General features: G+C 34.6%; 1 protein-coding gene across 1 annotated transcript in view; it reads right to left on the bottom strand.

The window, feature by feature from the left end:
• The window catches only part of LOC122808596 (cyclic nucleotide-gated cation channel beta-1-like), a 93927-nt gene extending 85288 nt beyond the window's left edge, over positions 1 to 8639 (bottom strand). The window contains exon 1 of the mRNA XM_044079553.1: positions 8493 to 8639. Coding sequence (XP_043935488.1) covers positions 8493 to 8627 — 135 coding nt within the window. The 5' untranslated portion in view covers positions 8628 to 8639. The remainder of the gene's footprint in view (positions 1 to 8492) is intronic.
• Positions 8640 to 15571: the final 6932 nt, after the last annotated feature.

Genomic DNA, 15571 nt, shown 5'->3' on the forward strand with positions numbered 1-15571 from the left:
TTGCTGATGTATTTTAGTGATAAATCAAAATGTGGAAATTTAACAATTCAAATAGTAGTCTCAGTTGAATTTCTCCAAGTCTTTTGAGTTTGTAATACCATAATGGGATGGGAATGGATGCCATTACTATGTCAGGGTATAACTAAAGTTCATGAAATTAGTATTGTTCCATTATGTAATGTTTACAAACTGTGATCTTTGTAGCACCTGAAATGTGCCCATAAATGATTCCTTCTGCAGTTCATACAGAGTTCCATGTATTCGTAGCATATCTAAATATGACTGTAGATTTTATTTTATTACATCCAGTGTTCCTACTACTGTCTGGGTATCTTTCTTCCACATTGCTCTAATTTCTGACTGTAAATCCAGATATTTTATGGTATTATGTCTCTCTGTATGTAAGACACTGTAATTACTAGGTGTATCAATTTCAGTGATCAATTTTGTCTTTTTTCATAGGCTACTATCTCGGGTTTTCTCTAAACTATTTTTTGAACTGTTGGTAAGGAATGATCCCATGTGATGTACAATTCACCATTCTCTATAATATTTTGTCATTTATGTTTTCAAAGCTTCTAAGCTACTTCTATACTCCAGTGTTTGTACAATCCCCAATGCAACAGCCTATACTAGGCTGTCCAGAAATAAAATTAATGTTTCAACATAAATATAGTGGGGGGCTTTGCCCCCTACACCCCCCAATATGGGGGGGGTGTGCTCCCCCCACACCCCCTAACTAAATATACAAACTCCGAGATCACTCTACATTGGGGAATGGACAAATCCCCAATAATAGCCAGGCAAATTCTTTCCTGGGGAAAGAGTTTGCTTATATGGCCATTCACGATTTTGAAACTTTGACGCTTAGGTGTCGATCATTGTGCATTTGACAACCTAAGCTGTTGAAGAAATAATATAGATCCGAGTAACGGTGGCATCAGGTTTGAAAACAGTAAAATTGTGTCTCTCATCCATACATGTTCCTCACACCAGGAATATAGCTTGAATGAAGTATACAAGCTTAGTCTTTGGTTGTAAAAATGGGAGGAAAAGGTTATACAACATATAGAATGGATATTATATTGTCAAGATAAATACTGAATTCGATTATTCTTATATCATCTTGTTACCCAGCAGCTGGCCATAAACTGGTATTTAAAAAATTCAATAAATTATGAATAAGTATGAGCTATTGCTCACCATATACATTAAATATATTAATTGCAGTGGTGAGAAAAGATACAACCTTGCGTACCCTACAACCTTAACATCATTGATGACAAGTTTTAGGACACCTCTTTAGACTTTCTACCTTAAAGAGACTCTGTAAGGTGAGCAGTTTACCTTTAATCAGCCAGGCTATTGCTGACATGCTTTGTAGTCTAAGCTATGGATTATGAGATAAATTATTTAAATGGGGATCTTCTTCAGGAATCTCAAGGATTGCCAATCGTAGGTTTAAGTCAAAGTCTTCAATGGAGATTAGCCTTGCACTCCAAACTTTCTACACCACCATCACCCTTATTGGAGGAATGTCAATCCATCCCATAATTTCAATCATCAAAAACTCATCAAGCTGATTAAACAAAGATTTGCTTCATTGATATGAACATTCCAAAACATTGTCTACCAATTTTATGGGCATCCCTTCAAAATGGAAAACTTTTATCACTCTCAAGTGTCTCTTCCTTAGTCAAAAAACATCTAGCATATGCCTTTAGAGTATATTTTCTGTTATTTTTCTCCTTATGTGAATTATTTCATTTCTACTGGATAAGTTTGAAGACATTTGGAACTTATATTTTACTACTTCAACAAACAGTTAAAAATCCAGTATTACTCAGATCTTCAATGAATCTAATACTTTGTCATCTCAGTCTTTTTTCTATACCCTTAATATTGCCTATTTGTCATTCAGCTATTTTGACAAACCTCTATTCCTTTGCAACAAACTTGGATTTCAAATTTTCTTGCAACCACTTATCCACAAGAACATATGTTTCACAAGGGTGGTTTGAAATATGTTACAGTTGTTGTTGTGACTGCAATGCACTTGTAACAAAACTGGCATCCTAGACAGCAATAGAAATTTTTGAAAAAAAAAATAACGCAACAGTTTCTTTTGAGATGGATCTTTGGAAGCCTTCAGCTTTGGATACAAGTTCAGTTTTATGTCAGCTTGCCCAAGCTATAAGACAAGACTTGATTAAGAGGTGACTTTTGTTAAATTAGCTGATAAACCAGGTAGCCATTCTTTTCGGTTTAGAAATAGTAGTCCAACCTGTGCTGTGTTAGCATTTGTGAGACAGGCAGAAGGATATTCATTTACTGATGCTCCCTCAAGTTCTTGTGAAGCAATGAACCCCATATAGCTAATAAAGCCTATCAGTGGACCCCATGTAGCTAATAAAGCCTATTCCAAGTAGTATGCAGACTCAAGATACATAAAGTATCTGCCTTGTTATTTTCTGACATGTAGCTAATAAAGCCTATTCCAAGTAGTATGCAGACTCAGGATACATAAAGTTTCTGCCTTGCTATTACATACATACATACATACATAGAAATGTTTCAAGCATTGGCATTAATGCCCTTCTAGCTTGCCAATATACCAAAATACTTGCTCCCATAATAAATGTCCAGGCTGTTCTTAAAAATATCTAAACAAGTACTTGCTTTAATGTAATTTGGTAGTCTGTTCCAGGCATCAGCTACTCTGTCAGAGAACTAATTAGTACACTTCTCATTCTTATATAATCTTCTATATAGGTTATCTGATGATTCTCTAGTACTTTTTGATAACCCCACACATTCCCAGGTAGTTGTCCCTAAATGTCTTATATACCTGAACAAGATCTCCTCTTAAATATCTGTAATAGACACTGTACAAGTTCATATATTTTACTCTTTCATAATAACTTAGATTTTGATATCCATGGATGCCCTTGGTATATATCCGCTGTACTCTTTCCAGTTTATTCATGCTTGTTTTCCTATAGGGTTTCCATATTGTTATTCCATACTCAAGTTTGGGTCTAATGTCACTAACAAACAATGACTTCATTATGTTTGATTTCCTAGACTTTATAAATCTTTTTATACAACCTATAGTTCTATAACTAGCATTAGCCAGTTGGTTGATTTGATTAGAAAAACTCATAGTTGAATCGACCCATATACCCAGGTCCTTAAATGAGTCTACAGTTTCAATCACTGTGCTGTATTAAATATTCACCTTTCAGTTTCTGTCTCCCAAATCTCATATACTTAGTTTTTGATGTATTTATCAACATATTATTCTCCTGTGCCCAAATGGTCAATTTAGTCAAATTATTTAGCAGACATGCCTTATCTGTAAGACTTGTAATCAGTTTATCCAATTTCAGGTCATCAGCATATAGACTGTAGAACACCTCAGATGAAAAAGTAAGGTCTGAAAGATATAATCTAAACAAGTAAGGACCTAGGACAGAGCCCTGTGGGACACCTTGACTGTAACCAAGGATTTCATCTGTCCAGTTGATGTGTGATACTTGTCATGTCCTATTTGTAAGCCATGTAGCTATCCATCTTATCAACAGTACATCAATACCTAGTTGTACTAATTTACTGATCAGTGTTTTGTGTATGACCCTATCAAATGCTGAAGTTAAATCTATATAAATCATATCACAGCACGATTTTTCATTCATAGCTGTTATTATATTGTTATAGAACATCATGTTACAGGTGGTGATAGATCTATTTTCAACATATGTATACTGATATATGGTTTTAAGTCCCAACCTATCCAGTTCTGACAATAACTTATCCAGTATACCTTCTCCATTCTTTTTCCACAACATGAAAGTAGACTTAATGGTCTGTATGATTCTGGGTTTGTCCTACTCCCATTTCCCTTAAAGACAGGTTTAATAAGGGCATGTCTCTAATCTTGAGGAATCTCCCCATACTTATGTGACCTAGTGAATAATAAATATAATGGTAGTGTAAGTTCTTGCTGAAGTGTTCTCAGGTCATTGTTACTTATTCCATCTCCTCCCTGTGCTTTGTTTGGATCCAGTTTGCACAGTTCTTTTCCAATATAATCTAATTTGATTCCAGTATCTGGGGTTACCTGGATGTCACTAGGACAACTTACCACCCTTTTTGTGGAGCCAAACTGTTTTGCATAAGATTTTGTAAATATATCTATAATCTGTTGTCTGAGAATACATTTTAGAATCTGCACACAGTTTATCAATTTGTGTATCTTTACTCCTTCCACATCTTACGTATCTATAAAAAGGTTTCCTATTATGCTCAACATCTTTATATAAATTTTCTTCAAATTTTTCTTGATCTTGTCTAATACTATGCTTAATCTGTTTGTCCAGCTTGTTTATTTCAGTTTTCAAAGTTGTAGATCACCCTCTCTTCCATTTCTTATTTTTTTTGTCTCTCACTTTAATCAGGTACCTTGTTCTTATGGAAATATACCCTGATGTTGAGTGCCTAGAGCCTGATGTTAAACATTGTTTTAACTTTTTGCACTCAAACAATTTCTCTTTCAAAACTTTCCACATTCCATCTGCAGTTTTTTCACTGAACACCTCACCCCAGTTGATTTTATATAGTAACTGTTTTTCTTCCCTATAATCTGTAATTAACCTTCTGTGCATTGGCTTAGATTTCAGTTTGACTGACAGACTCCTTAACTAAAGATCAACCCCATAAAACTGTGCCAGTGCTACAATTGGACATGGTGTATAAACCTCTTGTTTCAATGTTTTTTTTTCTGATTTTTTTTTTTTGTCCTTTAGGTCTTGTTGCAGCTAGAAAATGTTATGTTTCTTAATAAATATCAATCAAGAATAATTTAAAATTAATCTTAGTTAGACTGGTTTATTTCTCTTGTGTTAGTTATTATGTTTTCTATTTTAACATTTTCTCTGTGCACTTGTTAGGTTATTTACTACATATGTTCCTTGGTGCCAATGCTCATGTGTTTTCTGTCTAGAGTGTCTATATACACATGTGATAATGTATATGAATTACAGTAATATGTTGTATAAGTCAGGTCAGCTCATAATATTGTAACCTTGAACTCAAAGAAAAAGAAATTGCTTCCACAGTGGAAAAATAAAAAAAAACAAGACTGTGCGTCTTCACAAACTGTAACAATCTGTTTTTAGAAGGCTACAACGTTTCTATAAATAACATACTACTAAAGTAGCAACAAATATTCCATGTGGAATATAACAGTGTTAAACATCTAGCTTTACTAACCATAGGTTTATAGGTTCATAGGTAGGTACCAGGCTATCTGCCTGAGGGCATTTATAAACCTAGCCAGAGTGTGTCAGTTTTCACCGCCCCATTGATTAATTAACTGAGCCTCTGTAAAGAAGAGCCAATGAAGTGATCCCAGGGTGTATTTTCTGTTACCCATTTACTCGTCAAGGTTTCTCTTGAAGAGTGTTAGTGAGGGGCTCTGCCTAATGTAGTTAGAAATTTTGTTCCAAAGCATGGGGAGTCTCTGTGACAGGAATCTATCCCTCCAGCATGTTCTATTTATTGCTGTGGTGAGGTTTAGCTCTTTAGAGCGAGTGGCTCGCAGTGACTTGGATTTCTTTACGTGGAGCATGTCCATCAATTCTGAGTTGGACATGGCTTTGTAAGTCAGGCAGAGATCACCTCTGAATAAGTGATATGCCACTGAGTACAGCCGGAGTTTTTCCAGTCGGGCTGCATAGGACATATGTTTGAGGCAAGTAATCCTCTTGGTAAGGTACTTTTGTGGTCTTTCCAGCTGTTGGAAGTGTCTTGTGAGGTACATCCCAAATGGGGCATTGTACTCTATGATGGGTCTGATGAGTGACAAGTAGAGGGGCACTATAACCTCTTTATTTCTAGATACAAACCCTTTAGTAATTAGATGGGCTACATATAAGGATTTCCTAAATTAAAGTTTATACTACCCATCGGCAGGAATGTGAAGAAATGGATCATCAAGTCAAAACATATTATCTGCTAGCAATAAACGATTGCATTATAAATAAACTCTGCTTAGGATAACATTCTGATTACAGTGAAAGACTGCAGTCTGAAACTGTTCTTGCCATCTGCCTCATATTTTATCTCATTTGTTCATACCATCTGCCTCAAAAAATGTTTTTTTGCAGTTCATTTTACCACAAGGCAGTATCAAGCACTGCCAAAGTCTTGTTTAATTTTACATATGCATTACCTTTCTCTTCTTTTCCCTTTTTTCCCAGTTGCCAGTGATATTCTCCTGATCTTGTTCTTACAACTGCATTACATACTGGTAATTACGCTGATGATTGGGGGCTAATATCTACTTGTCTTTTTACCAAAAAAATAATTCAACGTGCTATACAAGAACATGGTTCCCTTTCTTGACAGATCCATCCCATCACATTATAGTAGGCCTACACCTCTGGAAGAAAAATCTTTTAGGGCAATAAGTCAGGTTTGTGGTTTACATTTCTGCATCACAGCTTCAAGGTCTGCAGTTCAGTCCAGATCTCTAGTGATTGCATGGGGTCTGATACTGTATAACTAGGTTTTCTCTGGGTACTGCAATTTCTTTCCAGGTCCCCAAAATATGCTAAAAGATTAGCAACAACAAATTACATGCATACATACATACATACAAACGCACATTAACACACACAATCACATTTACCATTGTTGCGTAGCATTGATTAGGACTAAACTTACCATGTTATGATGTTAAATTAAAACTATCCTAAAACTAAAACATTGATCTGTACACTATTTTTAACCATTTATTAGACTAGATGATGAAAGCCATCTTCTCCATGTCATAGACAGGAAGCATATATTAGAATATATCTATGCGGTATCATCCTAGGACTCCATCTCATTTTCTCAGGTTCGACCTGCAAAGCTCAGATCCCCTTCCCAGGCAGATCACTTGCACTCACTGAGATATCATGCAAGTTTCTATCCTGTGTAGTTTCTGCATAATTCTGATAATTTCCTCAGTCTTTTCCTCTGTGTTTGTTCCTTCCTTTAGATATATACCCCATATCAACATCGCCAGTCTTGCTGTTTGTTTCATGCCTGTGACACTATTGCATTGGTTGCCTTGCCTCTTTGAAGCCTACAGCACTTGAGAGACTTATAATACTTTTGCATCAAGGTAACTTGATCCTGTAACTGAGTTCATGGAATTCAGGGCTGTGATTAAGTTGATTAAATGTGAGAAAATGATTTTAATTGAATGACTATGGGAAATGGCTGCTTTACTTGTTCAGGGTAAAACAACATTCTTATTCAAATTATCTTTCACTTGACAACTCATTAACTGATTACATTCAGATACCAACTAGTTAAAATGTTCTTTTGTTATATTGGATAATATTACCAACATTATTACTTGTGAAAACACTAGCAGATCATGAAACCCTATGAGGTCCAGATTTGTATGAATATCTTTGACAAGTGAGATGTTCTGTAAAGGTTACACCCATTTCTCATTCACGTTGAGATACTTAATGTTGAAACACTGCTGCTTGGATTACAGCAGTCTTTCTTCTCTTAACAAGAAATCAGAAAATGGTAGAAAATGAATGTCTACATTTACACTACAACTGTGATGCCAGATTATGTCTCAACTAGGATGGATAATGACAGATTTCTGGATAGATTATTATCATTATTTATGATATCAAATCAAAAGAACTAATTTTCAAAGAATTGTTTTGGGTGCATGCAGGTTCCCTATTACATGATTGAAACCTTATGTTATCAAACACCTAAAGGTCGATCACAAAATGTTGAAGTCTGAAAATTGCAAACAGATGTTTCCACACAGGGAAAAGAGTTGTTTGGCCGTTACATGGATTTTGTTCTTTCTCCACTGTAGAGCGATCTCAGAGTTGGTATATTTAGGGTGGGTGTGGGGGGTGAAGCCCCCCCCCACACACACACTTTATTTCTGTTTATAACTTTTTTTTTATTTGGCCAACAGCATTGTTTCCCTGTGTGGAAATGTCTGTTTTCGATATTAAGGGTTCGATATTTCGTGATCGACCTTTAGGTGTTCGATAACCTAAGGTTTTGATCATGTAATATACATCATTGCATGCATGCATGCTTATTATCACAAAACTCATCACAGACAAAATTACTCAAATCAATGAGTTCCCCAGATTCTGTTTTCTCCCCTTTCCCCAAAGCTGTACAACTTAGAGTTGGCTTATCTTTGTTAGGGGGCTGTGGGAGGCACAGTTCCCATAATACCCAGGTCAGGAGTTTTTATTTTGTCAGTAAACAGACAATTAAAACTCATTGATAAAATGAGTTTTGCCTTCAATGAGTTCTTACTTGATAAAGAGATATGTAGCACATGATTTTATGTTTTTTGTCAGTCTGGTGGTACTAAACTATACATGTCAAATAACACATGGACAGCAAAACATCAGAAGACAAACAGTCCTTTCATGGGAAATACTTCTTACTGGTTCAGGTATCCGAGGTGTAGGAACTGCTGCTTGTGGTATAGATTCTGGCTGTTGTTCTCCCTTTTCTTCCACACTCGTGGTTTGTTGAGGGTTTGGTGGCTGAGGAACCACCTTTACTATCCAGCTAAACATGCTTAACAATGTGGACACCTTCAAAGTAAAAATATATAAAAGTGAAGTCAGTCACTTACAAAACAGGTCATGTAAATATTATGAATTAAATGGAGAAAAATATTATATGACTGATTATTTTTCAACAAATGAACTCCTTAATTGCATACTTTTTTTCAGTAAGTTATAGTGTATAAACAGGAAATTTTAACTATCGTAAGGGATATCTATAATTTCATGTTCTAAACATTTATTTTTTGTTATAACAAATTCATTATGACCCTTTAGAAATGATGATGCAAAGTACAGAAATCACTTTAGATACTGAAAATATTCCAGGAGGCATGTTAATGCAGAAATAAAACTCATCCTACCTAAGGCATCATATTTTATGGTATGTTTTATTGGTATTCTGGAAACAGTACACAGTGAAGTATGAAAACAGAACCACCAGAAGGGTGCTGTTTAATTAGTGTTAGTATCTTCACTTTATACTTCTTCTTTATACAGTTTATACTAGAATGAAATTCAACCCAAGAATCAGTGCATTGTGGGTACTCATATAACAACTAGGCACTAGCATCCTCATATATTCAGCATTTTCTCATTGGCTTCTGCTGTGTTTAGTTCTGAATACTACGCAGCACGGATTTGTTGGAAACTCTACTGAAATGAAAAGTAAATATAAAATTGAAACTCTTTTTTTCTAAATTACACACATATGAAATCCTATAAATGTTGCAAAATGCTGTAAAGCACTTTAGCATACTTTCTTCTTTGCAGACATTTCTTTTTCATGAGTACAACTGCCATTAAGTACCACAAATAATCACAACTCCGAAGATATATAATATGTTCATCTTACTTTAAAATATTTTTTTAATTAATGTTATGTAGACAGTATCAATTACTACTTTATTGCCAGTAAGCAGAATGCTAAATGGGTGCTGCTTAAAAATTCTTAATGCCTGAACTGGTCACATTATTGCTCAAAGAATGAAAATTATTGAGCCTTATCTCACAGAGATTTGATTCCCTAACAGTGCTGATATTTCCATGGAAAACCATTGTCGGGGAATCATGCAGGCACTATGTGCCATTTCTGGGTGTTTGCATCCCTCCTCCTTGTAGTATAACAGTGGAGTTGATTATATTAATTGGAGGGCATGTGACTCCCCCCCCCCTGCAAAAAAACACTAAAAATATATTTTTTTGGCAGATCAACTTTCATGGAGCTGAGGATCAGGGAACTGCTGCTCGCTCACTCATAGTAGAAGCCCCTAAACTTTACACTTCTATGTGAACATACAATCTGTACTGCAGCAAAAATATTCAACACAAAGAAGTGCAGTACAAGTTTTCAAATAAATGCTGGACTCTTCATGTGGCCTACATTCTCTCATCAGATTCTAATGTGAATACTTGCTTAAAGGTCCATAGCATGCTGCTTCAAATGCATGAAGGTTTCATTCTGATATCAACTGAATTCTGAAGCAGGAATGCAAAGACAGTAGAGAGTGCTGAACAACACTTTAAAGTGTTTCTGTTTTCATATAAAGTGATAACACCATCTGTCAGTGCTAATAAAGATGACATCTTGTTTAGTGTAAACATGGTTAATGTTCTCTTCTCTGCAACAGGAGCTTAGCTGCATTTGTTTTACTCAGATACATTTTTATTTTTTAAAAAGTCAAAGATCAAACAAACTATGTACAAACAAATGTAATAAACTATACACAATGCCCATAACAATGCATGTAAAGGAAATCATTCAGTATTTCTCTAATAAAGATTTCAGTTTCTCCCAAGCAATTTGCTTATGTGTCAGATTTTTTGTTCTCAGTTTTATAGTAGAAATTTCTCTATCACAAACAAGTTTGGCTAAATAAACACATTTGTTGATAAATGTGAGAGTGTGTTCTGATTTCAAATTTTTCGTAGCCACTCTCCTTATTATTGCTAGTATTGGCCATAATATATGCATTTGATTTCTGGGTATAATTTATAGAGCAGGGCAGCAGGCACATTAAACAATATGAGAGAGTCAGAAATTGTACAATTGTCATTCCACATAGCTTTACAGAAGTATCTAAAATCATTCCAAAAAACAGATACCATTCTACAGTTTGCAATCATATGCAAACAGTCAGTATCAAATTGATTACATCTCCAACATTTCATGTCTTCTTTTTTATATACATTGGCAAATTTATTGGTAGTTAAAAAAAACCCTATGCAGGAGCTGCCAAGTATAGATTTTCCAATAGAGAGAAGTTGTGTTTTTTTTTCCTGGATTTCAAACAAAGCCTTTTATTACTTAATGTAAATTCTTCATTGTTTATTTTTATTGAACATCTTATCTATTAAGTCAGAAAGGATCGTGTTCAGCCTATTTGCTAATTTAATCTATATTTAATAAAGAAATAGGCCTATAAGATGAACAGGAAGTGGGTTCCTTATCTAGTTTTAAAATTGGCGAGACTAATGTATATTTCCATGAAGGTGGGACATTTGATGTATTTTTAACTTCTTGAAATGTATTTAACATGATTTTTAATATATTATCTGGCATTATCTGGTATAGTTTTATGTAATTCAGGGATTCATCCATCCAACCCTGGTGCCTTATTGACGTTTAGATTATTTGATCTTTTATTACTTTCATGGTAAAGGCTTTATTAATTCTAGCAGTATTGTCATACCATCATTTCCTTTGAATGTTCTTCTTTAAGAAGTTATTTAGGACACTCATCACTTATTGCAGCTCAGTTATTTATATGCTCATAATGTTTTTTGAAGCATTCTAGTATGTTCTTCATATCTGCCACTTTTATTCCTTTCTTATCTTCTTTACATGTGATTTCCTTTTTTCATTTAGATATTTTGATCTGATTGCAATTTTATGTAGACTTTCAGGGTGGACTGAATAGGAATATAATGTGATTTCTTTCTAAATGAATGGAAATTTTGTGGGGTAAGATGTCCTGATATTTATTATTCCGTTTAGTTATATTATCTAACAATATTTTATGATTAGGTGTGAAGTTACCTTTCAACTTATCTAGTTCATTCTGTATATCTACTAGCCTCTTAGTCCACTCTTTTCTTTTAGATAAGTATCACCTTTAAGGTATCCCACAGAATCATGTGATACCTCTCCATTATTGTTTACTTCAATAAATTGTTTTATTCAGGTTAGAAACCAGTCTTGAAACCCCTTTATTTTCATAATCTAGGTGAGGATTCTCTGCTAAGAGATTAAAAAATCAGTATGAAACATTAATTTAAAGGTGACGGCATTGTGATCTAAGGGCAGGACACAATCATGACATATTCCGTTTTAGATAACAATGAGCTACTTACTAACACTTTATCAATGTTAGTTTGTGTGCCAAACCTATACCAGTAACTGGAAAATTTCAGGGAAGACGAAGATTTTATATTATACACGTGTTTTAAATTCCTTGAATTTACAGTTATTTAAATGTTTAGCTGCAGGAGATATTTTAAAAGGTATAGTATTCGTGGTGTCTGTTGAAGATGAAATACAATTAAAATCTCCTGCCAAAATTATCTCTCCCCAAGAATATAAAGTCATGGCGTCAAGATGCTGTTCTACTGATTTTGTGCCTATTCCTGGTAACTAGTATGAGTTAATGAGGGTGTAAGGCTTTTTCCCAATGTTAATTACTACTAAAGATAACCTACCATTTTTATCTGTAAAACAATTCTATGATCTCTGGTAATCATATTTTTTTCTTCCATAGAGTTGAAACTCCTCTTTTTTTTTTCTTTACACTGTGAACTAACCAATATTACATAGTCTATTAACAAAAATCTGTTCAAACCGTGTGATAATAGATGTGTTTTTGAAGAAAAAAGAAAGATATTTGTTCACACTAGCACTTGTCATAGGATTATTTAGCCAATTTACATTTAAAGAGAGATCATTATATGATGATATAATTTAAAGTTTTGCAGTATTAAGATATGTGTATTGATTCCCTATATTTTTATAGCAGTTAAAAATAGCATTTGTTATGGACAAATTATAAACAACTAAATAAGAAATCTTAACTATATAAATATTAAAAACCTTCTGCATGGAATACAGCATTCCTGGCTTAATATGTATACCATACAAGCCACAACCATGTCAAACCATGACATCTAGTAGCAGCTTTCTACTACTGCAGACTAAAATATAAATTGAAGAAAAAGCAGAACATTGAACAATGGAACATAAATGTGAGGGGGAATCACTATTAATACTTCAGATTATACTTTTTATAAGTAATATATCATTAAATTAAATTATAGAACCTTCTAACTCTACCATGTCAGCCTTTTGGATATATAATGATACAGTTCACATTTCTATATTTCAAAAGACACAACATTTTAAAAAGCAGGCAGATGATAACAAGTAAACAAAGTATAAGCAATCATCAATGATCAGTATTCACTACAATTCTTCCTGCTTTTTACTGTCATATTCCCCCAGTTTATGATACTGCATATTTGTTATACATATAAAAACATCTGATGCCGCGGTGGTGCAGCAGTAGCGTTGTCGCTTCATAGCAAGAGGATCTCCCATTCGATTCTTGGCTGGAGCGCCTTCTGTGTGGAGTCTGCATGTCCTTCCTGCAGTTGAGTGGCGTTTGAAAGACATGCGTGAATGGGCGTGCCTTCATTGAAGGTTGGGCATTGGGCTGGCACCTCGGCACTGTAAAAATCTACTGCCAATCATTAGTGGACTGGAGTACTGCTGTGGTGCCCCCTAACCAGGAAAAGCCAAAAGAAGAAGATAAAAACATTTATAAACACCATCTGAATAGAAATTTGCTTTTTAAAATGCAAAACATGTTAACTAATATTTAATAAGTATTTAACTTTGTCTGTATAATACTTTTCTGTTGTAGGTTTTCTGTTTCTTACCAGAAACAGGATATTAGCAATGTCATTTAGTTATTAAAAGGTTACCAACATCTCAGCATTGCAGAACATTTCAGAACTAGTTAACTGTTACATCACAGCCGTTTGACTTGTCAATCTTTCAGGTCATGGTCATTTTTATGTGAAAGCGCTTGTGTTTTGCACACCTGAAGAAGCTAGATTGTGAAAGCGCTTATGTTTTTCACTCAGTAAAGGCCTATCCCGGATTTTACAGCTGTCTGCGTCTCTGTTTTATTCTACATTATTTATTTAAAAATGGCCAGCAAGCTGTTAAAATTTAATATAACTAATTTAATTTATATATTAAGCTTATTAAATAATATATTCATTACCTACATTACATTTTCAGGTAAAAGCGTTAAAAATAATTCAAAAGGAAGCAAGGCAATGTCTGTTTTGTAATCCAATTGGTCCATCGGTTTCAACTTGAAGTAAAAAGGCCAAAGGCAGTTTATTACTTCCTGTATGCCATCTCAGATGTCTCTGCATGAAAATAGAGCCTTTACAGCCCTTTAGGAGCTCAAACATGCTCCAGAAACCTTCTAAACAGCAACTAAAGTAAGTCAGCGGGATTTTTTGCTTGTAGAGTAAAGCTTTGAGACTAGAAATTCTTGTGGATGTATTAAAAAGCTTAGAGAAATGCAAAACATTAATTTTCACTCTAAATGCTTATTTTTGACTGGCAAACATACAAATAAACAAGAAATTAACAATTTCTGTTCAATTAATGAGCAAATTAGACATACAATAACATCCTAAATCTTAACCTAAGGCATTTTTAGTTAAGTGTGAGTGTATAGCAAACTTATTTTACCTGTAACTGTTATCATTTTAAACACACATTATTAGCCCCAGCATGACCCCCAGAGCAGTAAAGCAGTTAAAGATAATTGTAAAAGTCAATTCAACAAAGTACCAGTATATGACTGTGACACCTTTGCATATTCTTCCCTAGAGATTAAAAATTCACTTGACATTTAAAAAAATATATAATTTCTGATCTAATGTCATTAGTAAATCTTATAGTGTCACATATATTTTAACTATTAATGCTTTTCTTATGTTTTGAAATGGAGGGAAGAAGGAAAAGGGAACAAGTAAAACAAAACACATTACCTTGTTTGTGTGATTTCAAAATTATGTAGAACCAACTGCATTGTAGTACATTAAATATGTTTATGAATTATTTATTTGTCTCTGGGTTTTTTGTTTTCTTTCACAGACCATTAATTTTTGTTGTTGCTTGTCTTTTTAATGTACTACTTATGTCCATAAGTCCTGTTGAATTTATTAAGTTTCTTTGTTGTATAAAGTTGTTGGCATCTTCAAGTGTTTCAAATGTTTTTATTCCTTCCAGTAGACAAAGTCTTATTCTGGCAAGGAAGAGTAGTTGAGATTAAATACCAGCCTTTTTCAATGATTTAATAAGGGGATTGCAAGCCTTTCTTTTTGAAATAACAAGAGTAGCTATTGTCAATTCTAACAATTTGATCCACTATTTTCAAAGGTGAAAGAGCCCAAGTAGACTTTAAAATAAGCCCCGGGATTCATGAAGCTCGGCGCAAGGACGGCATTAGCCTTGCACTGACCGTGTGGTGTAGAGATGGAGCAGCAGCACCACATGCATATTAATGAAGGTGCACTGCTGTAACGGCCACGTGCATAAGAAATGTGTATGAGTGCAGGGGACGTGTCCAAGCACTGCACAGAGGCATGAACATGGCTGCAGATGCACAGCCTGAAATGCTGACTAGTACAGCCTGCCTCTAATATAATCACTCCTGTCAGTGTCCTTGGATACTGAAATGTATGCAAAGCATGCAAGACATCATTGCGAACACCACAATAAGACGTAAACACAAAGGCACGTAGCTGAATATGGAATCCCCGTCCCGCCAACAAAGATATTTAAAACCCCGTGCCCGTATTCCATTGTAGTGTCACTAGTTTTACCAAGTGGAAGCGAAATGCATCGTGTTAGTGCGCCGCCAATTGCCAAGCCTAGC

This window comes from Protopterus annectens, chromosome 8.part0, assembly GCF_019279795.1.
Source record: "Protopterus annectens isolate FY-2018-M chromosome 8.part0, PAN1.0, whole genome shotgun sequence".
Lineage (NCBI taxonomy): Eukaryota > Metazoa > Chordata > Ceratodontiformes > Protopteridae > Protopterus > Protopterus annectens.